General features: G+C 44.5%; 1 protein-coding gene across 3 annotated transcripts in view; it reads right to left on the bottom strand.

The window, feature by feature from the left end:
* Positions 1-13262, bottom strand: part of LOC121592609 (probable chitinase 10) — a 32719-nt gene extending 19457 nt beyond the window's left edge. The window contains exons 1-2 of one of the 3 annotated variants that reach the window (XM_041914233.1): positions 13080-13262; positions 12220-12335 (exon numbers count right to left, since the gene is read on the bottom strand). In XM_041914233.1, coding sequence (XP_041770167.1) covers positions 12220-12222 — 3 coding nt within the window. In that variant the 5' untranslated portion in view covers positions 12223-12335; positions 13080-13262. The remainder of the gene's footprint in view (positions 1-12219; positions 12336-13079) is intronic. The other 2 variants (XM_041914232.1, XM_041914234.1) reach the window with 2 other exon arrangements.
* Between the last annotated feature and the right edge of the window lie 13542 nt (positions 13263-26804).

The following is a 26804-nucleotide window of genomic DNA, read 5'->3' as shown; positions in this document are numbered from 1 at the left end:
CCCCGACTTCGCCATAGCTCCATGGACCGTGTGGACCGTGTTTGTGAGCGTTTTTTTTTCTCTCGCTTGGTTTCGGTGTGCGACTAACGGGGTAGCGAAATACTCACACGTCTTGAACGTTGCGTTGGATCGGTTTGGAAAAGTTGGAAAGAAAACGGGGAAGGGAGAAGCAGTGCTGCGTGCGTGGAGTCGTCGGGTGGTGGACTGTGCATAGCAATTCCACCGAGCTGCCCAGTTTCAATGACATCGATTTCTCGATAATTTTGCGATCGGTAGTCCTCGCGGTTGATCCGCTGGCGCGTTGCGCGTTTGCAATGGCTACAACGCTGCAGCAATGACCTCTGCACGTTTTGTCGATCATACAAACGTCGAATCAGAATCAGAAGCAACAAGTGTGCAAAGAAAGATGCTAGTTCCCGGGGCCACGTTGTGTTTCATTTGCACAATCAATTACACTCTCTTTGCATCCAACGGGCAGTGGCTGGACAGAGACCGATCGGTCGCTAATGTTTGCGGGAAAAATTGTCACCTTCAATGTGCGGTCTCCGGTCGGGTCCGGTCCGAGAAAAGGAAATCGAAAGTGACACAACACGGCTTCCGTTGCCTTCTGCCGTGTCGGAGGATAATTGCACAGCGCGCGAAAAACCGTCCAACGCTTTGGTCCGTCCACGGTGTCAACGAGACGACGAGTGTGAGACGCGTTTTGTCGCGTGTGTGCGCGTTTTCCCTTTCGGTTCAATTACGCCTGCTTGTTGGGGCATTATGTAACGCAAAACAAAATTGTCGCGTGACAGTGAGCGAAGCATAATGGAGGTGAAGAGTGAAGAGACACAAAAAATGCGCCCAAAAAAAAAATTTTGTCCAAAATGATGCGAACACGGAGCTAAGGAAGAAAATTACTAACGAGCTGGCATAATGTCCATGGGACACTCCCTGCTTCGGCAATGGATCAAACAGAGGGAACGGTTTTGTACTCCATTCACTTCGGTGCTGTTGACATTGTTGTCCAGCAGCTGGTACAGCAGTGGTTTGCAAATTTAATTTTGTAAATTATTATTTATTATCTTTACAGATGTTTCCGACAGTGCTTCTCGTTGTAGCCTTTTGCTAAGAAATGAAATCATTTTTTCACGCATTGTCTTGGTTATTAAAACCCACTAATCTTCAACCTATCCTTAAGCAGTCATTGTTTCGAGCAGTTTGAGCACTCCATTTAAGACGATCGAAATCTTACAAAATGATGGATAAACCTCACCGTCGAGCGTGAAACATTACGATACGATCGCATTTTTCGTGCCATAAAACGGCCGTAAACCCCCCCCCCCCCCCCCCCCGAAAGGAGCTTTGCTTTAAAATTGTCTTCCTGATTCCCATCGAGATCGTTAATCGTTGCAAATGGATGCCAACTTTAGATCGAAATCCCATAGACAACGATCTGTCGAAAGCTGACTTAGTATAGAAAAAAAAAACATTAAAACATTCCAAAAGAAACCATTTTCTGCCCGCACAAAACACAATGGACCAGAACCACAGTCTGGGTCTGGCTGTGTATTGGCAACTATTATCGCCACACCTACCGGGTGCTCGCGCTTGGGTTCGTCGCACCCAAAACGATCGACAATGGTGGCAGCGGCAGTGCAGATTTAAAAAAGATCTGCCGCTTGTGCGTGAGTGTGCTTTGTTTGTTTATTTTTCTTACTCTTCTTTCCCCAGGATTGGATTGGGTTACCTGGCCTCGAGGGAGCGCTCGCGCTCGCTCCAGATCGGACGGTATAAATCAAACCGGTATTGGCGGTGCTTCCGGTTCCTGGACGACGCCGTGGGAATGATATTATGGATAATCAGGAATCGAAGTCTGTGTGTTTGCGGTGGTCCCGCCACAAAGTCACCACCGGGAGCGGCTAGATTGGGATCGGTTTCCAGTGCTTGGTTTGCTAGTAAATAATTACATTGTGTTGGGTGCAGAAGTAAAACTTGTTTCTAATTTGATTCCACTTTTCCACTTTTGTGTAGTGATTTTATGAAAATTTCCATTCTCTGAAAGTTGTCTGTAATTTGATCGTTTATGGCTGGACGATCAATATGAATACGCTCTCTCTCTCTTCTGGTCATTTTGAAGCAAAATGGAAAGGAAGTGAATCGTTTGATGTTTGCAGAAACATTGATACAACCATATGATTTGCGATGGTTTCATGTTTCGTGCGGTTCAATATTCGGATTCGCTTTCCGGATGTGTTCCGAATGGACAATCAATTTTTTTTGTTGATCGCTTGATGGGTGTAGTTTTCAGTTGGAATATTTTCATTGAAATCATGGGAGTTACCTTATTTAGTTTTAATTTGGAAGTTTGGTGTTTGCTTACCTGAAAGTAGAAAGACAAAAACAGCATTAATAAAATTGTTCGAATTGAGGAACGAATTAAGTGTAAAATAATAAGCCATATCGTTTCCAAGCGCACAAACGAGGTGAATCATTAGCAACCTATTAACTATCAATTTGATCGCCTTGCTGTACGCAAAATCAATAAACAAACCACCCCTCGATGGACCATTGTTCACGGTAAATAGATCTCTTTCACTCTGCGCGCTGCGGAGCGAAATGCGGAAATCAATGTATCGCTGTTTTCGCAACATCTCCTTCCATCATTCGACCAGCCAGTCGTAGCGTCGGGCTCACCCAGTGCCCAGCACAATCTTCATCAAACCTTCCGCGTATTATTAGAGACACGATCGACCCGTTCAACCCGTGCGGTTGCTTGTTAGCGCCGACATTCTTGTCCGTTTGGAAACGGCTCGTACGCTCCTTCAAACGACTGCCAAGCCCTGTCGTACTGCATATGTCTCAATTTTGCTTTAAATCGTGCAGAGAGGACTTTATATATGAAAAAAAAAGAAAAAAAACATAACGATGGTAGCCCTTTAATTGCAAAATAATTATCACATTAGATCGGGATCAATTAAAGGCGAGGGTTGGCAAGCAAGACAGGAGACAGGAGTGATAGCAGAAAGGGGCACTTTGGGGCAGGGCCGATTGTGTGCCCTAATGAACGATAGTTTGCTTCATAGCTTTGCAGCCAGGGTGCAGGTTTAGCCCGTAAAGTGTCTGAAGTTCGTTTAACGAAGCCCATGATTATCTTTCTTCAGCGTTCAAGAGGCTTTGAATGAGCGATAATTATTGCCGTCAGCTGGGTCGGTTACTATTGACTACATGCATGTTCCTGCTTCCTGCCGTGTTGGTTGGAATTTCAAGTGTCACTTTTGACGTGGCATAGAGCAAACGAAACATATACTCCATTTCAGTCGAAATCGCATCCATGTTGGAAATTCCTTTCTTGTCACAACAATCAACCCACCACATTTCTGAGATAGCGTTCAAGCTCCACTGTAAACTATCATCACTCAAGGACAGGTCAACAGGGTCATTTTTGCACCGCGAGACAAGGTTAACAGGGGGGTTCGGCAAAGCAAAACACAGCACACGAACCCCAGAACAGGAAACATAACGCCATAATGCGGCTGTTTTATCGGTCGAAGGAGACCATCAATCCATACTGTACGCCGTAAGCGCCATCGCTGACGAAACGGTCGACAGTGTGCGCGGGCAAAGGTTCGTCGCTTGCTTATCGTTGCTACGCTCGTTGAAGTCGTTCGTTTTTCGGGCCCAGCACACAGCGCACGACGAAAGATGATGGTTTTTGGATTAGTGTCGCTTTCTGCATGCCTCTGTGTGTGTGTGTGTGTGTGTGTGTGTGTGATTTTGAACGTCTTCCCTTTCCTGATCCACGGTACTACCCTCAGAAAGCTACCCCAAAACCTGTTTTTCCACCTCGACTTTTAGAGGATGAGCAGCAGCGAACCGGTTGACATTTTCCCGGGGCGCACTTTGCGCTTGTGCGCATCGATTCCGGCTGGCTTGTGTTTTGTATTTAGACGATACGCTGGTGTGCGTGTGTGTGTGTGTACGCGCGTGTGTGGGATTTAGGGGGTTTTGCTTCAGGGTGTTTATTTATCAGGACTGCCTTGTGGCGAGTGTTTTATGTTTACAAACATTGGTAAGGTAAATTTGCATGGCATAGCAAATACGGCGGTGGTAGCGTGCACGTGCTGATCATTAGTTTTGGACAAATTTGCGCAATGTTGTTTTTTGCCATGATAGCGGAAGTATTTCTGAGCAGATCTTGATGAGTTGGGAATGAAGGAGTTTTATTTAACCGCGATGAAGTAAAAAAGACTTTTTTTTAAAACATTCGCAAGAAAACACTCATCCATCATGGAAACGCTAGAAAGCTGTGCAATTGTGATCTCTATTTATCACTCGCAATGATTCAAAACTTTCCCGAAAGTACCCAGTACGTTGCATCAAAGCGTAACAGTTTCTCCTGCTGCAAAAAGGGAATGCATTTTCTCATTCGGCTTTTCTATTTCGGTATGCGAATCGTGTGTGGGAATCACGCTCAATCTTCACCAACAATCAAATGATCGATCGCACCATCGCTCCCCATCAATCTAGCAGCCACACACACACACACACACACGTACATCGAAAAAAAAACTGTAGCAGGAAAAGTTTGCCCAAATCGCGTTGGCGGTTGGTCGCGGTGGGGTTCGGTTGTGCACGCGCTGCATTCCATAACTATCGCGTGAAATAGTAAAAGTTATATGCTTGGGCGTGAGACGATCGGGGACCGGAGGTCCGAAATCGAAACCAAATAAAAGCGCAACGCATGGCGTGCGATGAAAACTGGGTTGAATTTTACGCTGCTCGCGCACTGGTAATTTGGATATTGGGTGGGAAAATGGGAGGTTTATTTTGATCGGTAGCGTAGAAAAGTTTGATGACGTGAGATCTGCCGGCGTTAGAAAGTAAAAAACAGCTCTCACTGGTGAAATGTAGAAAACTGTTAGCTACTGAGACTGTCATTTCAGATGCAGATGATGAAGGAGATGGTGAATAGCTAACAGTAGCACTGCAGAGTGAAGCTTTACTACATCTGTATAAGAGTCTGTTTGCTGCATCACAATAAGCGTAATTGAACAAATTTACTTATTCAGCATAAACAATGTTGTGCATGATCGCTTTGAACGATAAATCAAATTTATCAATCAAGTATGCTGTTGTCCAGCTGTAGCAGAAGCACCAGACCAAAAGACCACCTCACCGTCCTAACCCACTGCTGCGGTAGGAAATTACGCAAAACTCCATGACCGATTTGGAGTCTCACTTGGCTCGCTCATTCAAAAAGCAGCGGCTTGCTGAAGTGTAGGTCTCGCTTTTTTTTTTTTTTGCGTTCCATAGAAAATTATGTAATTTTGCAGCTTTGCCTTCGTCACACGTCGACGAACCGAGATGCCGGACCGTGGCCAAGATGAGCCATCACGCAAGCGGCCGCAACAGCGACAGCAGCACCAGAGACAAATCGTTTTACCCATTTTCGGTTCGGGTGCGACAATTATGCCAGACTTGTCGTGGTACGTAAGGAGCCGCCACGCATAACACGCAACGTTTGCCAACGGCACACCCATAGACATCCCCCTCGTTATGATCGGTGTGATAAGATCTGCGAAAGGAGATGAGTTTGTGCAAGAGGAGTGAAAGGGATGTGAAGATTTAATTAAAAATAAAGCTCCTTCCCCAAGCAAAACAAGAGCTCGTCTACTGCGTGCTCAAACGCAACGGGAAGATACTGATCTGGAAGATAGAAGCTGTTGATGGTTGTTTTGAGCGACGCCAACATGGAGGGGGAAACCGACAACTTCACATGGCAGTTTTGTATTCAAATCGGCTTATTACCGGCTAAGCTGTCCAATACAGTCAACACATTAACGCGCTCTTCCACCCTGCTAACGCTTGTTTTAGGAGCTTTCAATTAACACGCAAGCGTACTGAAGCTCACACTGTTGCTCTTTCGTCGGCACCTTGGATTTTGGCTTCAAATCTCTAAGGCACACCCCCCGCCCGCCCGGTTGTGCGATATGCTGAAGCCATTTGCGGTGGGGTAGGGGCGTTTGGTGCCGCGAGGTCAACCATTTATTGTGTCCCAACCAGCCGCCCATGCTGAGAATGGATCATGCTGCTGTCCGAGCTGGCCGGCGGAAGGGGGCGGACGTGGTGTTGAGTACAATAAACAAATGAATTATTACCCTCGAAGAAAAAGTCCGAGGGCACGGCGGGAGTTTGTTGGAGCGAAAGCCAAAACGTGCGGAGGACAACGGAACGTGAGCCGGCCTGTTGTGGGCCTATTGTTAAATTAGCGCCCTAGGTTTGAGGTTTGAGCCCCGGCGTGAGCTTCTAATGCGGGCACGGTTCCTTGGGTGCCAATTTTTTTGTTAGACTGGGGTAGGGTGAGGGGTGAAACCATACTCCACCAAAAGGAGGGTCAATCTTATTTATGTAGTCAAAGTCCGTATGATCTCAAAACCCAAATTTTGAGCGTCCGAAAGGGTTTTTTTGTGTGTGCTATGGGTTCGGTTTCGCTTTCGAAAACGAGCCTTTGGGTGTGCGCGGGTGAAGTGTTTGGAGATTGGCTTCATTTTCACTTTTGGTAGCACCTTCCCCCCTAGTACGTGACCAGCACTGGGCGGCAAGATTCGCTTTAACAAAGCGGTAAGGCGTGATCGTTGAGGAAACAGTATAAAAAAAATGGTCAAAGGCATTTATCGCCTATGACGCACGTCGATCGCGCTGGTTTTGCTTGAGGAGGCGTATCGTTTTTTGTTAGCTTTTGTAGCAATATAGTAGGATATCCTTGTTAGCTGTGAGTAATGTAAATGGAGTAGATTGCTTCCTTGAAACGCGTTTTTTACGTTTTTTAGCAGCCTGCCGAATTTTTGGTGTAAAAAAGCAGCACTTAAATTGTGCTTAGTGAAACAAAACCACAAAATAAAACACTGTTGCAATGCACTTAAGCTAGTGGGCAGTTAGGTTGGCCATGGCAGCAACATTCACTCGTTTATTCCTTTTTTCACTTAGGCCTGCTGTAAGTGCACTCAATTTCAACTGCAGTTCAATTGCAGCATTATGTAATGTTTCTTTCCGAACAGCGATCGGGTAGCTATTGATAGAGAAACTCCCAGCAGACTTGGTTTTAGGAGAGAATGGATTGGTTAAATGTGTGTCATAAGTCAATTTAAATGGCATGGATGCATTTTAACAGATAAAATGAATGTCCATGGATATGAATTTTAACTACAAGAAGTTCCAACTGTTCCGAATCTTGTTAGAAACTATGTAGCACTGAGTAAAGACAAAATCATTTGAACGATGAGTTAGCCTAACTTAAAGAATTAATTAACTCAGTTCTTTTAATTACACTTTTATTTCCTACAACAAATGTAGTTCTTAAATCCAACCCTGATGTAAGATTGTGAAACAATCTCAAGCAAGCTCGAAATGAAATCGTCCACCACGGACAGACGTAGTCAAATTGATCGTCGTCCAGCTTAAAATCAAATGTCATGCTACGCATTATTGAGCCGTCAAACGGCCAGATGCAGCGTACACGCGCCACATTCAGGCCCTGGTCGAGCGGTTCGCAATCTTGTATTTCCAAGGTTGAGACAGAAAAACCGGTATCGGAATCGGAAAGCATGACAGAGACTGTACCGGGCATGGGAGAAAACATTCATTAAGCACTTCCGTCCGCCCATTTCCGAAGCATTGCTACGAACCGAGGGCAGGGGAGGGGAGAGTGATCGTGGGATGAGTTTCTAAAATTTCTTAAACACTCAGCAGCCACGGTGCATCGCATAGCGTCTATTTTTTGCAGTCCTTGCGTCGATGCACCCGGAATTGGAAAAAGCGTAACAGATGCAGCGGAACAAGCAGCAGTGAGGTGGTAAGGCATTTGAATGGTTTTGAATGTTTCGCGGTGGAAGATCAACGTGAAAGCGGAGAGAAAAGTCAACACAAACATAGCGAGCAAAAATCAACACGTATCAACGCGTATGCTGCAAGTGGGCGGAAAAATAAACATTCAATCATGATTAGCTACGGTATGCGGCAGGGAGTGCAATTAAAAAATATGCTTCGCGCGCGCTCGTCTGTGTGCTGACGGGTAGAATTTCGGGGAAGGGAAGGGAAGATGAAAACAGAAAAGGGTTTCTACAAACGCCGATGCTGGAGAATAACAAAGGTAGACTGAGAAAACGGAAAAGCCACAGCACACTAAACGGGGCCGTCGCCCACACGGTTTGCGGCTCGTTTTCTCCGTTTCATCTCGACGCATTGCAATCTCTCAATTTGCACAAACACACACACACCACAGTACGATCTCACGTACAGCTCGTAAATAGATGGGCGAAAAATTTGCAACCACCAACAATTGAAACCCAAGCTGCAGCGATCGCAAGCGAGAGTGAGAGACCGTGCAAGAAAAGGGAGCGAAAGCAACGAACGGGTGAAGCGAGGGAAGCGGAACGTGTACAGGCGAAGCCGGGCACGATCGTTGGGGTGGTAAATAAAAGTTATGAAAATAAACAGCAAAAGTGGCAACAGCTCGCAGGCCGACAGCACACCGTACGACCAGGTTGCGACCGGTGGCACTGGAAGAGAAAATAAAGCTCGTAAATAAATAAAAAATAAACGCCCCGGCCTGTTGTCGTCGTCGTGCACTGGTACGCTGGTCCGCGGTGACTTGAGCGAACGCGCAGGCGACGAGAATCCCCGGCGGGGAGGAAATCTCGAGCCGTTCGGAAGGGAACGGCCGATTTTACTTTCTCTTTCGATTGAACCGACCAAAGCGAGGTTTGGAGCTGAGTGCACACACACACACCGTTGTTATGGCGATCGATCGAAGTTACTGGAGAAGTAGGCAGCGACTACATGGTTAAAGAGTACCAGCCGCAGGGGCTTGCAGCAAGGTTAGATCGTGGAAAAGTCTTTACATTGAATGGATCAGGATGGTGTTTTGGTTTTTCTTTTCAGTTCATTTAAGAGGCTGTTTAAAAACCTGAAAATGTGACCTTTAGTCGAGGATTGCAATTTAATCTTCGTATGGCAAAAAGAGTACCATAAAAAGAGCCTTATCCCTTTCACGCTCAATTTGCGTGGATTTAAATCATTTTCACTCAACAGATGGAAGGTACACCTGAGCACGATCTCACAACCCGTTTCACAGCTGCCGCTGTGATTGAAAACTCCTGTTTTATTATTATTTCTTTTCTCTCCCACAAGGTCACAGGCCGGTCCATTTGAGTGGTTCACTGGCTGTACAGTTTTGCGTACTTTTTTGCTGTTGCTTTTTTATGCTTTTGCCCACCATTAAAACTATCTCTCACGGTGTGGGAAATACAAAAAAATGGAGCTGCAAACTGCGCAAATGAAATCAGCGGAAGCGATAAATAAAACTGCCGATGATCGTTAGATGGTACAGTGGTAGAAAGAGATGCAAAAGAGCGCTAGTATCGCTAAAAGGGACAGCTAAAAAAAATGGCAAGTGAATGGGAAACGGTGAATGAAAAATGATATCACTTGTCATAGCGGCTGGTAGAAAACACACCTTAAAAACTGTGGGGCCGAGAAAAAAAACCTTGTTCAAAAATAGAGGCATTAGCATTATCTTGGCACACTCGAAACAATTCCACTGCGGCCAGAGATACTACCATCCCAGCCGTTGGGATCTGCGTGGAAAAGTTCAAACACATTAGCATTCAGCAGCAGCGAAACGGTAATCCGTTTGCGGTTTGCTTTCAGCCACCGAATTGCTACGCTGCCCTCCATTGCATCCGGTTTGGGGTTTTGTTTTTGGTTTGCTACTGCCTTTTGCGTGAACGCTCTTTGAATGGTTTAGAGCATCAGGGTCTCAATTAAGGGTAAAAGAGTTTAGTGAAGGGTGGCATTTTTACGACGATTTTTGGTTGGTTTTGTGTGACCTCTTGCAGGAGCGGCTGAGGGCATTTCGTTAGACACAATTCCTCCGCCAAAGTTAGAGCAGAAAGAATCACCACACAAAGATTAGCAAACAATTGAATGTGTGACGTTTTATCAAGCTTTACTAACGACCTTTTGTTTCTTTTGCAATGGAACTTAAGCTATGAAAAATAGAAATTTCAATCCAGCAAACAATTAACGGATCGCTCTTCTGACAAGAGAAGTTAATTTTCTTCTCATTTGAGGCGCCTTAACGCAGGCACGCAGCGCAACTTCAGCCACCGTTCAAGTTGTCATTTGGTACGGGTTTCCTTGACATTTAGGTTTGGCTTTCCGTTATGCGTTTTGCACTTGCCGGACGCGTGTTGTTGTGTTGTTTGCGGTGTTTGGACAGCAAACGCGTCCAAACCAAACGGTATCAACGATTAGCGCACCCCGATCCATCCCCTGGTTAGTCAGCCTGCAACTGCAATTGCAAGCTATTTACAGTGGTGCAAAATATTACGTGCAATTATCTGCAATCGATGATGCTTGTGGTCTGTGCGAAAGTGCCATTCGTGTGGCCCATGCAGGGGTCGGTCTGCCATTAACCTAGCGAAACGGTAAACTTTGCAAATGATTTGAGTCGCTGTGCTTGTTTGCCTTTGTACGCATGCTATTTTTAACTGTAAAGTACTGTGATCTCGTTTTTCTTATGAAAAAGAACAACTTTTCAAGAGTGCAACAGACAAACAAAAAAAACCAACAACGAACAAGCGAACAAACTTGGTAACCTTCACAAGACACCACTCCAACGGCTCTGCTCTGTCGGGTTTAATTGGCTAGAGTGAAGCGGAGAGAACAGCAACAATCACCTTCCAATACGCCCGTGTGCAGCCGTGTGCAGCTTGCAGAGAACCCCGAACCAGAGCCCGTTGTTTTTTTCAAGAGAGGCCAAGAGTTTTCACGAAACGATGCCAGTGACGGTTGACAGACAACGGGCCGTGTCGCGCGTCGTGGCATAACGGGTATCGGTGGCAGGGTTTTATTGTACCCGAGCTGCCCGATCACCTGGCAAAACCCGACCCGACCCAGCAGAACCAAGACTCGCAAGACAGTTTCGCGATACGCGCAGTCTCGGACCATGATGGAGGTGGACGGCGCGACAGAACAAACGAAATCCATAATTACGAAAACGTTCAGTTATTTGTCACGCATAGCCAATTGGTACCGGTACCGGCGTATGTGTGAGTGTGTGTGTGTCTGTTTGAGGGCCGTGAGATATGGCCAGAGAAGTACCAGGGCGTCACCGCACCACTGGGCCCAATACTAGGAAAAGCATGGAGAAGCGTCGCAACCCTGAGCCGGCCGCTCTGTGCCGGATGATTGGCAAATGTTGACCGACACGCTCAACGCTGCGGCATGTTCTTGGTGTGGTTTTATTTGCCTGCCCGTCCAAGTGGCAGCATAAATTTGCATACTTATGTGTATGTGATGAGTTTGTCCGAGTTTTCAATGTCCGAAGACAGACGAAGACGACAAGGTAAGCAGAGTCACAAGCTCGATCAGAAGTTGGATTGATTATCCGATGTATCACGTCATCGTTCTTGTTCTGCTGGAAAGGTCTTTTTTACTTTGAGATGTTTACGTTTATTCGGCAATTTCAAAACAATTTGTTTACTGTTGCATTTCTTCACGTACAACAGTTAATAAGGCACAACCAAAATGGTGCTCGCACACGATTACGAAGTGTTCAAACCTAGATACCCATTCCATAGCCTCCTTCATTTGTTTCCCTTTCCCTGTGTTTTGCAGCTCTTGCATTAATTAATGCTTTACCCATAAACACACACATACACACACAACTCCGAAAAATGGTGTGAAACCGGGTGGTCTGCAAAACATAGGCAACACTCGCGAGCCACGGCCAAAAGGAATGGATCTGTGAAAAAGCGTCAAGAAACACACACACGAACGAAAAAAAAAAAACAGACAGAAACAATTTACAACCGTCCCCAAAACCGGTGTTTGATTATCAGAGGTTGTGTTTTTTGTTTGTTGCTGTCGTGGCCGTTTCACATAGTGCGATGTGTGTGAGAGCGTGGTGGCAAGGCGAAACCGTGCCCACCACAACACATCGCCCAACGCGCATCAAGCAGAGACCCCGATCGCCCGTGTGCTGATGCTGGCTTTCAGTTTCGACGGACAGCTTTTATGCTGTCATCAAGGTTGGAGGGTGAACAGCTTATTCGGTTTCGATTCTAGCTAAGCTGACGAACCGTCACTAGGATCAAGCGGCCACCAGAATGCATTGTCTCGCTGGGCTATGTATGAAAATTCATCATTCATTGCAGAGTTGTATGCATTACTTACCATTTTTTTGTTTGATAATTTGTAATCCTCAGTGGCTAACCAGCACTCACTCTAGACACTCTAGGAAACACACTACACACTATTGCACAGGCTCTTGGGAGGGAAAAAAACGATCGCTGCAAAGTGATAACCATTTCGTTAGTATAACATTTTAAACGTTCCTTTCGGAAGGAAATCAAGTTTGTAATAATTAAACTATAAAATTAAAACAATGAAAAGTTTACTGTTCTGCACGCTCATTGAAGTCTTTTGGTTGTTTGTCGCAAACATGGCATTAAGCGTGAAGTTGAGTAGAGTGTAAAAGGCTAATTATTTTTTAAAATATCAACTCTACATTGACAAATTTCCCGAAATTTTCACTACAATGCATTGACAGTCCTTTAATTGAATTGATCTTGCATGGCACGTCAAAAAATATCGACACGAAAAAACTTCTTCACACAGCACGTTTTCCTCACATGCTTCAGTTCAGCAAGTCTTCTGGCTCCATTCAACCGTTAGCGGTAATAGTCAAGGTGGTGTGTTTTTCTCTCCACCTTTGCTCCGCATTGATTCGAACACTTATTAGCAGCATGAAACACTTTACGATCTAATGTGCACGGAAGCAGGAAATATGACCAAGGACTTGCTCGATTTCGGTCGTTGATACTCCAGGCACACTGAGTGGTTGAACTATTTATTTTTTTTACTCTACACCACGCCACACCAAACGGTGGCCGTTACTCAAGGCCACAGAACAACAAGACTCTTGCTGATCATGATCGTGTCACTTGTCACTTAGACGATCACTAGCTGGTAGAATGATCGCAGCAATTTTTTTGGCTTAATTTTGTAATATTTAACGTAGTTTATCGATTTACTTCCTTTCACGCCTTAACTCACCACTCAGACTAAAAAAAAAAAGGTTTGGTTAAAAAACCACACGCACGCTCGATAAATAAATACACACAGCACCTCGCACACTCTCTGGTGGAGGAGGACTGGAAGCAAACTGTCCGTACTGACACAAACTATGCGCACTAGGGACTGACTCGCCGTTCGATCTGTCGCAAGCGTCGAAGCCCACACCAGTCGAAGGAAGATCGCCCGGCCAGGGATGGAGGTCGGGGGGGGGGGGGTTTCTTTTTTCGCCCGCAAATGGAAAGGCGCCGCCCGAGGTTCGGGTTTCGCGAACCAGCCGAAGCCAGAGCGTTCCAAAGCTAGCGCTATAGCGGGCCACCGGCTTGGAACGCGTTTCGGTAGGATGGTAGGGGAAGCCGTACCAGTAAAGACACGGCACGGTTTCTATCCCGCTCGCACTGGAGGGAGCGGGCCGCTGTACCGTTTCGGCTGCACTCTTCGGTGGTTCGGTCTCTTGGGACCGATCAGTTCGCGCCGTTCGATTCGATTTTATGTCGCGGCTGCATTCCACCCTCTTTGCCAGCGATATGCTCCGTCTCGCTCATGTCGCCAGTCCCGTGAGCCGTTTTGATGTTGCACGATTGATCCACTCATTAAGGTAAGCAGTTGCTACTGCTGTTGCTGCTAGTTCCACAAGAGCACGAACGGCCGTTTCCTAACTCTCGTGCTGGATATGTTGATTTCGTTGCCAGCCACACACACACACACACACACACACACACACACACACACACACACACACACACACACACACACACACACACACACACACACACACACACACACACACACACACACACACACATCGGCGCCCGTCTCGCTCGGTCCGCGAGCGAGTGTGTTTTATGCTGCAAATACTACTACCAACACCAGCTAGGAACGTTGCGAACTGCAAACGCTACATACTAAAGCTACTACCGGTGGTACGTGGTTGGCCACTACTGCTACCACTACCATCGATGCAGCTCGATCGATAGAATGACGGTTAAAAACTTGTCCGTCGCGATGATGACCATCATTGGCGACTGCTGGCTGGTTGTTTCGATGACTGGTTGCAGCAATCGCTTTTCGCGGCTGGCTGTGTGTGTTTGTGTCTTTTGTTAGGTGGCAGTACTACCTATAGCCGAGCGGGCGTAGGAACGAAAAACGCAACGTTTCGTTCGTTTGGCCAAGCGTCTTTTGGGCACGCGGCACGGTGTGTTAAAACATTACGCAGCACATACACACACACACTCACACACACACACACCACACACACACACACATACACACACACACACACACACACACACACACACACACACACACACACACACACACACACACACACACACACACAGTGGTTGGGGTTGAGGTGCTTTTGCATCAAAATGTTGATCGAGAACGGCAGCTCGAAATGGAAAACTGTCTGTAACTGGAGCGAGAGCGATGTAAAAGCTGAAATGTTGAGTATGGCTAGCGTTGGTGTAGTTGAAAGTTGAGTTGAACTGCTTTAGTTGAACGAATAAATGCGTTTTACCTACTGGTACAGTGGAATGTAGAGAATAAGGAGAAGCATGTGCAATTGTTATGTGTTGCTAAGTAACAATATTACATGATAAGAACTAAAAAATCGGGAAAAGATAAGAATAAACAAATAAATAAATTCACCATTTAAAGAGGGGGTTAAACATTCAAAATTGAGCAGTCATTCTCTTTCTTTCCCTGTTCTATTAGAAAGTGTTTCACATATCAGTTTCATCTTCACCCCTCGTGCTTTGATCATCCTCTAAAATGGGTCAGCGCTGCGACACAAAATCAATGGGTATCGGCGATCAGCCTTCGGGCCCCATAAAAATGTTCACCCGATTTCTCCTTGAAACGGGTGGTCGTTAGCTCTTTCTTATGCTTGAAGCACTGCACCGAAGCAAACAGATTTCCACAGCATCCGAGCATTCTCCTCAGCCGCAGACGAGCTAGAGCTAGAAGAAAGAGAAAATGTAGAGCGATTCTATCAGTTTTCCTGTACCACATTGGAACCGGTTGTGCATTGGGACGTGGAGCGTTGCCAATCCATTCGATGCATTTGATGGGGCTGATGCTGCTGCTGCCGCCCGGTACCGTGTGACCCGTTTCAGTCTACTCCACCACAGCACCCGACCCCGTAGCGGAAGCGTGATGTCAAGATTCTGGCATGATTAATGTAACCGATCCCCGTCGTCCTATGGGGAGGAGGGCCCATCCATTTTTATTGACCACTGCTCTAATGTGATGGCCTAGATTGCGGATTTTCTGTCGCTCTTTTATTAATTACTTAGTCTCGTGGAAGTGTTGTCCATCGAAAACGTGTTACATTCAAATGCAAACCCCTGCCGGAGGAAGCGAGGACCAGTGGAGCATTTGAAGCGGTCCACTCCTCAAGGGGAAGTGTTTATAGGTGTACGAAACGGCAAACATAATGCATACCCTTCACCTGACCCCAATATGCCTCGGTGTAAAGTGTCGGCCAGGTGCTGCATTAGGTCGGCAGCACGAACGCGCGAGCGCGTGTGTGTGTTGATACGGTTTAGAGGTTGGAACGTTTTCGTCATCTTCTTATGCTGCACTACTTATGCTGCTGAGTTGTGCGGGGTGTGATTGGAAAGGCATCAACTCGGTAGTGGACCATTTGTCAGAAGGCATATTAAAGCGGGAAGGTAAATTGAGATAGCTGTAGAAACTTCCTGAGCATCTTAGCTATGCTCGCAAAACAGGGTATAAAATACCATTTCAACCTAACAATTGCCAATAGAAAAACAACTTGAAGGCAATTTATTTTATTTATTTACACTTCAGTTTTACCCATGGATATGTTCGTAGAAATGCAAACAAAATTTCATTAGGATTTTTCACATTTCTTCAATCAACCTTCTCAGCGCGCTCCTTTGTGCACCTGCGACTGCGAAAAAAAAAATTCTCCCCCAAACAGACGGCATACCCAAGTGTCTGGTCCATTATGTAAGCGTTTGTTCAAATATAGGTGAACGATTTTTCCACACTCGAAAAACCGCACGAGCGCGCGCGCGCGCCTTTGCCGCTCGAAAGCAGTAACACTCTCCTCCCTCCCTCCGGAGTTTGGCGCTCCGATGTCGACGCACACATTGCATCCACCAGCTGGTGCAAAGTCTGGTCCGCTTTGGTGAATATAAGCGAAAAAAGAGGCAGCCCCTTTGGCTTGGATTGGTTTTCCACCAAACAAACCGTCCACTCGTGGCAGGCTTCTTTCTCGGTGCTTGTTTTGTGGCGATTTAGGCTTGATTTTTCTGGTGGAGACATCTAACGAACCACTCTAAACGTTGCCGAGATTCCAGCGCGTCCGTTACGTGTGTGTGCGCGTGCAATTTTGGGGGGCATACTTGCGAACGGTTGCAAGATTGAATAGTGCGACGTTACGATTTTGATGCAGGTGGTACTAACCGAGCCATGGGAAAAGCCACGATCGATAGCGATCGAGTGAGGGGAAAGCGTCAGAAGATAAAGGTTTGCATTTGTTTTAGGTTTTATTTGGAATTAAACATGGAGTAAGGGTATTGATTCAGGCTTGCGGTCCTTCGAAACACGATCGTTGTGGTGCCAATACAAGATATTTGGGGATCAACCTGTTACATTGCAAGTCACCATTGCATTAATCGAGACCGAATCGAAATCGCCATGTCACGGGTTACGATTGCACTACATTTCAATCCCCAATGCTCCGTACCTTTCTCTTGCCTCCTTCTGTATGGCGTATGGTTTTCTGTTATCTTGAAACCTTAAATTCCAGTTCGACTGGACTCACGCCACTGTACTCGGTGCAACCCGTTCCCTGGCCACCGAGAAGAATTCAGGTCAGCTTCGAGCTATGGACGCCATGAGTGGAATCCTGCCGATAATTGGGTGACGAAGCGAGGTGCTAGTTTATTTGCTTTGACTTACATTACTGGACAGTCGAGCGCGAGCGTATATTCCACATAATAGCTCCACCCATCGGGATCGCATCGTTGTGACAGCATCATCATCATCGTCCACTCAATTGTGACGATGCGTCGTCGGTGCCGTGACATAATAGGAACGAGTAACTGGATCATCCATCAAAGCGCATCTGCACCCGGTGGCAAGCAAACGACGAGCAAACGGTGCTTAATTGCCACCGGTATCGCATAAACTGGTCTAATCTAACAGTTTCTCTGTTCTGTACAGCGTCCCTGACATGGCACTCGGAACACTCGGAATGGCTCTGGACGCCGTGGTTTGACCGTATGGTAGGATTGCATAACTCGGCCCGAAAGACAGGGACACTAATTTGGCCGCGCACTAAGCCAAACAGGGCAAGGCGGAGCCCTGCAGGACGGTAATACCAATCATTAGCGGGTTAAAGTGGTACGTTTGGAGTACGTTTCTTACAGACCTGGCCGGTGGTCTGGTCTGGTTTCCGGTTAATATATTGAGGCACGGAATGGAGGGAGGGAAAATTGTTTGTCCCGGAGTGTATGGGTGTGAGAGGTGTTTGTTGATTTATTTCGAGCAAACAGAGCGCTTGCGAAGGATGCGAAGTGTGTGATTAAATCATCGTTCGACACATTTCATAGCAAGCAACCGATGCACGAGAGTGGATCATTGGATAATTGGTGTTAAACGGTTTTCTGTAATGATGGTTAACTAGCTTGCAGTAATTGTTTGCTTAAGGTTCAACAGGACGGCATCTTGAGTCACAACACCGTAAGAGCAGATTTCTGCATCTCAACACGCGCTTCAAGGTCTCGCGATCATCGAACGTCGAACTGACACCCGATCAATTGTCAATTTTTGTACAATCGTGATACGCACGCCGAGCTTGTGCCCTGCCCGTGCCGGCACGGTTCTTGCCGGCTGCATGGTAACCAAATGAGGAAACGGGCCTGACACGATCCAACGTCCAACGAGCTGTGACGAGAATCGAAAGTGCAACAAAAAGAAGAAGAAAAAAAACTTGAATCTAAAGCAGTAAAACACTTAAGCCCAGTCGTGCCCCGAACTGAAACGCACCAAAATGGAACTACTTTTTGTATCCCTTCGGTTGTGGGGCGCAATTTTAGTGCTTGTGAGTGAGCGAACGGTTGGGACTTTAAGTATTCCACCGACTAAGGTGCGTTACGGTGCTGGACAAACGAGTCGAGTCGAGCTGAAAGAGCCGAATAATTGCATGACGGACGCGGTTAGTAGCGAAAAGAACGTGGCCACCCCACGTTCAACCGAACGGTCCGATTTGCGACGAAACACACCGGATCCCTTCTCTTTCGGCAGCTGGTAGTGGCCAGGGGGCTAGGTGGTTTTCGTACTGGGCAAGTATGGCAGGGAGTGGTAGTCGGGAGATTAATCACCCGGTGGACACCGTGAAACCGAACCACTGGCGAACAGTGGCTGGCGGGTTTGAATGGGGGAAGGTTTGGGCGAGTTATACAACAGACAAACTCACACACTTACACAGCGATACATTACGCGTTGATTTAGAACTGCTTGGGGATCTAAAACACTTCAACACTTAAGTCATAATCAATTGCCCCACCAGGATGTGTATTGAGCGGTTCGATACTTTGTACTGCAGTGTACGGTTTTCTTCTTCCATCGTATGGTTGGCTCTATGTATGAGTCATGCGATGCAGATGTGTTCTGCACCCGTTTCGGTGCGTAATGGAACAGTTTTATTTTGAATACGACAGAAGCCAAAGAAAGCCCTTTCATTAATATGAAACACAGTTTGAATACATCCCTTGTTCTTTAACGAGGTCCACTGTACACACTTCTAAAAATAAGCCGTGTCTATGAATTTGACGTGAGTTATGCATTAGTTGCTGGATTGGTATGTGTTCTAGATCAAATCGAGGTTCGCGATGGGATTAGAATTAGATCCAGGCCCTGTATTGATTAGACCGGAAGAATTCAGCATTAGTTCCAGGAGCGATATAGAGATGAATTTCTTAGTCGTTTTTTTGTCGCGTAAAGCTCTTACAGATAAAGGGTGTTTTGAAATTGTATTGCATAACTCTGAAATCGGACCAAAGTTACTAGTAATATTAGAAATTATATAAAAAAAACGTTATAATTTTCATCCATCATCACTATGTAGGGGCTGTTTGTTAGAATAGCGCCCTACGACATGTCAAAAAAGGATGCATCCGAAGATAGTCAAAAAATCTGAGAAGATAGGAGTCGAATTGATCGTAATGGGAGCAGCTGGTCATTCGAGGTTCTTAAACCAAATAGCGAGATTTTTTTTGTTACGTTTCCATTAATAAATGCTTATCAAAGAATTCCACCTCGTTTATGGTTGTTCGTTGTTTAACACTCTTGGGTATGGTAGGTATGTATCACTTGGATGTGGCTTTTTTCCACACCTAATTATGAAACTGCGATTTATCCACCTAGGCACTGGAAGAACTACAACAGTATGTTTTCCTTAAACAAAAATAATCAACAATTGTGTGTGAGATAGCAATAATTATCAATCTGTTTAGACATATTTTTATTTGTTGTTAGGCGATGATTTAACGCGGATTAAAGTGCTTTTGTGGTGATTCTATATGCTTGAACAAAGCTTGAATAAATGCATGTGTAGTGCAGGCGGGTTAACATGCCCTTCATCGTACTAAGCCCCGAATGGATTGTATTTTGAGATTGGAAATAAGACTGAAACAGAGCCAAGAGTTAAGCATCGATGGGCATTTTGAGGAACAGATGTTTCGAAAGGAACCGGATTAACGTCAGAGGTAAGGGAATGTCCCAGGATGCAGACAAAGACACGGATACAACAAGGTACAGTGATTCCTAGCAAGGTAGAAAACTTCGTGTGCACTTTGTAGTAAGTAAATGTATATTAGGTTATTAGGTTTAGCTTTTGTTATCGGGGCATTTTTACTAATTTCATTCAAAACTCTTCGCAAAATATCTATGACAAAATAATATTCATGAGTCGTATACAATTTATCTTTACTGTCAATAATCATCCAAGGTAGCCACGACTCTACCAAACCAATGTGACACTTGCGACACAGCTTGTGGCAACAGAAACATTACCAAATTTTGCACAAAATGTTTCCCTTTCGGTTATGGCACTGTGGCTGCGTATCATTGTTGTGCAGGCGCGTCTGAAACCGCTCCGAATACCTAATCCAACACGCACGTCACTTTGCGCGCGGGAGGTACCGTATACTAATGATTTGATTAGTGTTTTATTTGACTTTTCCTCCACCTGCGCAAAATGCACCATTACGAGGGAGATGGCGGTGATGCTGCCAGCAAGCCAACCGTAGCCAAACCGTAGTTGACGGCAGTGGGATTACAGCTGCCCACACGACGACGACGACGACGACGACGACGACGACGACGACGGCCGCACAAGGAGAGGGTTACACCGTAACAAAAACCCATCACCGTCAGGCAGCCGAAACGAAACCTTCGCCAGCGGGTGTGTGAGTCCGGCGAGAGAGTAATTATACTATTTGCAAATGGAAAGTCGAGCCCAGCCTTAAAAGAAAGGCACTGGGCGTTATGGCCGGGGGCAGCGGGTAGTAAGCGGGACGGTGGTTTGTGTACGCGAGCGCAAGGAGGAAAATCAAACAATGTGCCACGGGTTTGCGAATGCGTCGTCACAGAGGGAGAGCCTGTGGTTTCGCGTCTTCCGGAGTTTATGTCACCCTCCGGGGGTTTCGAGTAGGGTTTTGGAATAATTTGTTTGAAATAAATCAAACATTCGTGTAAGAGGGTCGTAATGAATGAGGAATAATTTTAGCATTAGTTTATTTTTGTTATTTTTTGTGAAAATCGCGCTAATGAGGAAGGTTCAACGGAACGTTACACAAACGTTTGATCTTGAAAATTCGATGCAAAGAGTTGCCTTTGGTTGGTAATTTTAGACTTGTTGCTAATCAACAGCTGTTGCTTTGTCGTTTTCTACAACGTGTGCCATTTCGGGCTAACGAGCCACAATCTCGGCGGCACGGATTGAGTAATCATAATGAAAAAAAAAAAAAACTCCAGAAAAATGAAACCATGTTACTCGAGCAGCCATTCCAGTCTCTGCTCGTTCGTTCATTTTCGGTGGGGAACAGGATCACCCGGACTGGACACTTCGTTATACTGCACTTTGTGGTGGCTTTTTGTGTGTGCCTCAAATTACATGCACGGCTGTCGGATCGCTCCATTCCAATTATGTGATATTTAGCTCACCTGTATGAGTGTGTTTGCGCATGTGTGTATGCGTGTGTGTGGCTTCATACCGTTGTCCTACGATGGTTGTCCTTGAGACTTTCCCCGTTACTGCGGCTGGTCCTGCCAAGATGTTCTAGTTTTTTGTTGCCCTACCGCCTCCCACTTAACTGTTTCGCTTTTATCAGCCACCCGTTTGTATGTTTTTTTGTTGTTGTTGTTGTGTTTTGTTTTGTTTTTTCTTATAAAGCTTTGGTGGCTCCACGCAAAGCTGCAACGTTCCGAGGGGAAGAAAATGGTCAGTGGCTAGTGCGCTCGGCCGGTAAGGTTGCGCGAGTTTATTGGCACACTTTTAATCGAGACGGTTTTCGGTTCGCAACTGGCCGCGATTGTGCCAGCAGAACCTGTTCGATGCATGATGGGTGTCCGATCGGAGCCTATTGACCGGGGCCGGCACAACCATGTGAAAGGTTAGTAGTGCGGCACGGTTTCGGGACACCGTGCAGTAGTAGTGCACCGGTTAGCTAGTGGCTGATTATGTCACCGCACTTGCGGTTGGCAAGCGGGAGCATGTGTTGGAACAAGTGGCATTGATTTGGCGTGCATGTAAAATGACAAATAAGCTTGGGGGCGATCACTAAAAACCAATTATTTTTTCATAGCGGACAGGTAAAACCCTAAAATAACTGACCAGATGAACTGTTTTGTGCGTAGTTTTTATTTTGCCGTTCAACTGGACAGTTGGTTTAACATCAATATTCTTATTTACTATATCAATAATTAACTCGACGGTACTCGACTTACACGGATTTGTAGATATGCGGTTTAATAAATTCGATAGATTTAATGTAAAATCTATACAATTTGCTTCAAAAATTGTCTAATGCAGTATAAATTGCACTTTTGTTAATAACAAATTAATTAAAAATTTATTTAAAATAATAAAGCCAGCCATATCAAATCATAAACAAAAACTACTAAATATGATCAAAAAACATCAAGTAACCCATTGAATTTTAATCGTAAACGTGAAATTCGACTTACGCGGATTCCTCGGGAACGCGTAAATCGCGTATTTCGGGAACAGACTGTATTTGAAATCCTGTTGGCGAGCACCCACGCTCAAACATTATGATAATCACATCAATATAATGAATTGCTATATAAAGCAAAATTAAAGAAAAACTTTTAGGAACACAGAGATGGTGATTTTCCAGGAAATAAAACTGAACTTATGTAAACACCTAAACGAATAATAAAACTGTACGTTGCATGCAAGCAGTGGCTCGAAGTTGTACACATGCCGTGAGCAGTTGCAGGCAAGCTTTTGCATTAAAGCTGCTCGAATGACCATTAAACTGATTATTTTTAAAAAGACAAATGTGTTCTGATTTTATACGAGTTCGTCATCAGCAAATGGTTCATATTTATTTCATATTGTACATTACACGTCCCAAATAGCCAGAATTGCTTAAGCAGCTCATTTTGGCACGGTAAAGATCGCTGCTCTAATTCGCCTTTTGCAGTAGATAAACAGCATTAAAGTTCTATGTGGGTCTTTAAAACAGCGCCTAAGCAGCTTCCTTATGCCACGATTCCAGGGATTATTTTTCTGTGTGTTTTATTTTCAAGCAAGCGTCATCGATGAAATAAACAACAAGATTTGTTTCGTTTAAACACATATGTATATTTTTAAAACTTTTGTATTGATAAATTACACAAAATTTTACACAATTTACTGATAATTCACAATCACTTCACTCAATATTCCTTCTTTAATTAACTTATCTAACTTGTACAGCAGCAATGAGATGATTGACGGCGTCTCTCTTTGACACTTTGACAAGATCCACCTTGTACCGATGCCATGCATTAAAAAGCTATAAAGTTCCATCAAGTTCGATACACACTCTTAACAAGCCTTAAAGTTCTATCATGAACCCTACACATAGTGCTAATCAGCCGCAAAGTTCCAAAGAGTACCATGTGCCTGTTAAAAAGCTCCATAGTTCCGCAAAGTACCGTCTATCTCTTAATCAGCCACAAAGTACGACATCGGAACGATTTTTCGTTAAACAGCCCTAAATCAGCTATAAAGTACGAGCTGGCTATTTGGGGTTGTACATTATACTGCCATAAGTGATTCTAAGCCACATAAACTACAAATCATAATGTGATTTAATTGCTGCGTGGTTTGTCCTGGCTTTTAGTTGATATTATCTCCATTGAGAAATACTCAACAATCAAAACAGTAAAGCTAATCATCCAACCAACCGCTAGCAACTGCCACACAGGTATCAGATACTCTAAGGTGAACAGAACCTCCGATAGTGATGGAGTCGGTGCTTTTATGTTTGATCCCATGATAAAATACGCCTTTTGTCTACCGTGTTCCCATAATCCTGCATCGTTGAACTCCGCAAAGTAACGCTTGAATACTTCCGTAAATGGTGAGTTGCCAGGAAGCTGAAACCTATGAATATGTGGGATCAACTTTTCTTTTAGCACAAATCTGGGAAACTGTGAGTCGTAGAAATATTTCGAGGTAAGCTCTAAAGCATCACCACAATTTTGGACTGAGCAAACATGACGATTGTATAGAACTCCATGCTCAGCGGACATTTGCTCCGCTTCTTCTGGACTCAGTATCTTTGGGCCTAATATGTCTTCATAGAGTTTGCTGCGTTGCTGTTCGTGCAACAAAACCATGTAGTCCGACTGCATAAACTCGGCGATAGTGTCTGGCCGTGTATGGAAATTTCTTAACGACATAAGGCCTAATAGTCTACAGTTGTAAGCTTTGGCCAGGAAGAACGAGAGCAAAGCGAATAGAAAAAGCAATATTTGGGTGGGGAAATTGTGATTACAGGCAGTTCTATTTGCTCCAAAGAAGACGAACCCGATTAAATCGAATCGGAACAGGACTGGAAAGAGAAGATGCAGAAGAAAAGTAACGGTGATCATAGCTCCAAGTAGAATCGCAACTTGAGCGGAGAAAGGTTTCAACAAATGAAGAAAGAAATATTTGAAGGTCCGTTCTGGACACAGCAGACACGTGCCAGTCATTTCCCGAAGCACGATCTGTTGATGAAAATCATCTTCCAGGGAGATTGGGCCAAAGTAGATGTCAACATGATTAGACTTGATGTTTGCATCGACATAATAAAATCTCACATTCAAAGACTTGGTTCCTGAAAAAGTAAACGTCACTGGTACTACTCCTGAGTAAATGCCTTTCACATAAGATACAACATAAGGAAAATCTCTACGAAATATTCCAACGACTAGGTACATATCATATAAATTATTGAGTTTGTTTGGATAAACACGATGCAAATTATCGCGGTCATCCAACTGCACAAATATCGCTTCGTTTGAGAATCGGTTTTCTGTGTACACGCTGATGTTATCCACTCCTTCTGAGGCACTACTGGGCATTGGGATGATTGCGTAGTTCAGTATGCCCTGATCGTTGAGGAACTGTATGACGTTGCGACGATCGTCGGAGAAACACGAACGCGTCACAAGGACAATAAAGCGAGCATCGATGAAATGACATGGATTGACACTGAACTGATGCGTAAACTGTTGCACTGGAAACTGAGAAACGAGCACTTATCATTACACATTGAATCACATTATACCCGAACGTTTAAGATCACCTGTTCCCAGCCAGTAGCATCCAGCAGCACGATACTAGCGAGCTTGGGTTTAATTCTGAAGTCTAGTGCAACATGGGTTTCCGCAACAAACTTAGTAGGATAGTTGGAAATGAAGAAAGGTTTGACAGTTGGATGGGTTTGGTCCAGTGTGGAGTTGTTGGACGATATGATGCAGACATCGGCATGGTTGTTGTGCACGAATCGCTGATGTTGTAGTTGGATGATAGTTTCGACAGCTGGCGAAAGGTTACAACTGTCCGAAATCGTACCTAGTTCAGCTCTAAGGCCTATGACAGAGGCACACAACCAACACAAAATACATTTGAATCTGGATGTTAGCATTGTGTAGTGATGAGAATGCCTGTTCGAAGTAAATCTAATAAAGTTATACACCAATAGTTTGCAGAGGTATGCAGGTGACCTTGGTACATATCATTTCAGTGTAATGAATAATGCAATATGGAATTGAATCTTAGATAAGGGTTCATCATGTTTGAATAATGCAAGATTAGAGGAGCGGATGTACTGATAGTCTTTTCATGATGGACAAATTGAAAAGTCATTATATATAAGAGTTAAAAGAAATCTCAGCAGTTACTCAATTTTTACAGCAATACTCTATGTAGGTTTAATGGACATTATTATCGGTTGAACTTACATTAGATATTTGTTTTCATTTGTGATATTGTCACTGATGTATCTACAAAGGTCTTGTGAAGGTGTTGGAATGTCAGAATCATACTTTTAATAGTTCTTTTCTTTTGTTTCATAGCTTTTCGCAGCATTATTAATTTATTCGGATGTAAAGATTCTATAATAAGTTGAATTATCACATCTTTTCAATGTCGTCTGCTTTGATACAGAAGTAAAGAAACCAAAATGTGTGGTATATTATTGGGATTGTTGTAAAGGTTTGGATGAATTTATTACACTGCAGAATGTCTGCTATAGAAAATTATATAATCATACAACCATCTGGAAACTATCTGTTGGAACATTTTGCTAGAAAAGTGTCCAACGACCTGTCACAAACAGAAGGTATCCGAAGATACCTAGAAGCCAAAAAACTCGAACAGATAGGAGCCGAACTGATCGGAAAAGGCACAAAAAGAGTAGCGGGGTAATATTCGAGGCTTGGCGCGTATCACGTAATTAATGTTTGGCAAACAATTCTATCCGTTTTGGTTGTTTCAGTTTCTAACACTATTTCACAGATCAAATTGTAAAAACTTTGACACATCCGGTTTGAACAGCAGATAAATGATAAATGCAGAAAATGCAAAGATAGAACCAAACTGTAAATTATTGTATGGAATCATTAATGTTGGCCTAAAACAACAGCGTACAACGTCAAACAAACTGCAAGATGAAAAATGCATATGCGTAGGGATAATTGAATCCTGTAAGTTAACAATGGAAGACGCATAGGTCATAAAGTTTCAAGCGTGTTTAGAAACTTTCTGGAAACGCGAAGGATTTCAAGATGAACAGGCAAAACATAACGGTACATAAAGACAACATAAAAACCCGAGAACAGACCAATGGAGAGAAATACAAAATAGGCATAGCATAATCATATACGAACTTATCACACCTGCACAACGAAACAAGATGTAAATACACACCCATAAAGAGGCGAAAGAACTCCACAGGAGCCAAAGCCTCTCTAAATTATTCCAACAACAAGAACAACATACACATACCCATCACACACAAATAATTTTAAAATATAAACCACAGTTTTCGTGAAATAGGTTCCGGTGGGCTAGCCATGTTGTACGCATGCAAACGGACGACCCAGCCCGTAAAGTCTTTTTAGGCCGCCCACAAGGACAGAGAAAA

This window comes from Anopheles merus, chromosome 2L (genome assembly GCF_017562075.2).
Source record: "Anopheles merus strain MAF chromosome 2L, AmerM5.1, whole genome shotgun sequence".
Taxonomy (NCBI): Eukaryota; Metazoa; Arthropoda; class Insecta; order Diptera; family Culicidae; genus Anopheles; species Anopheles merus.
This window is presented reverse-complemented; position numbering and strand designations above follow the sequence as displayed.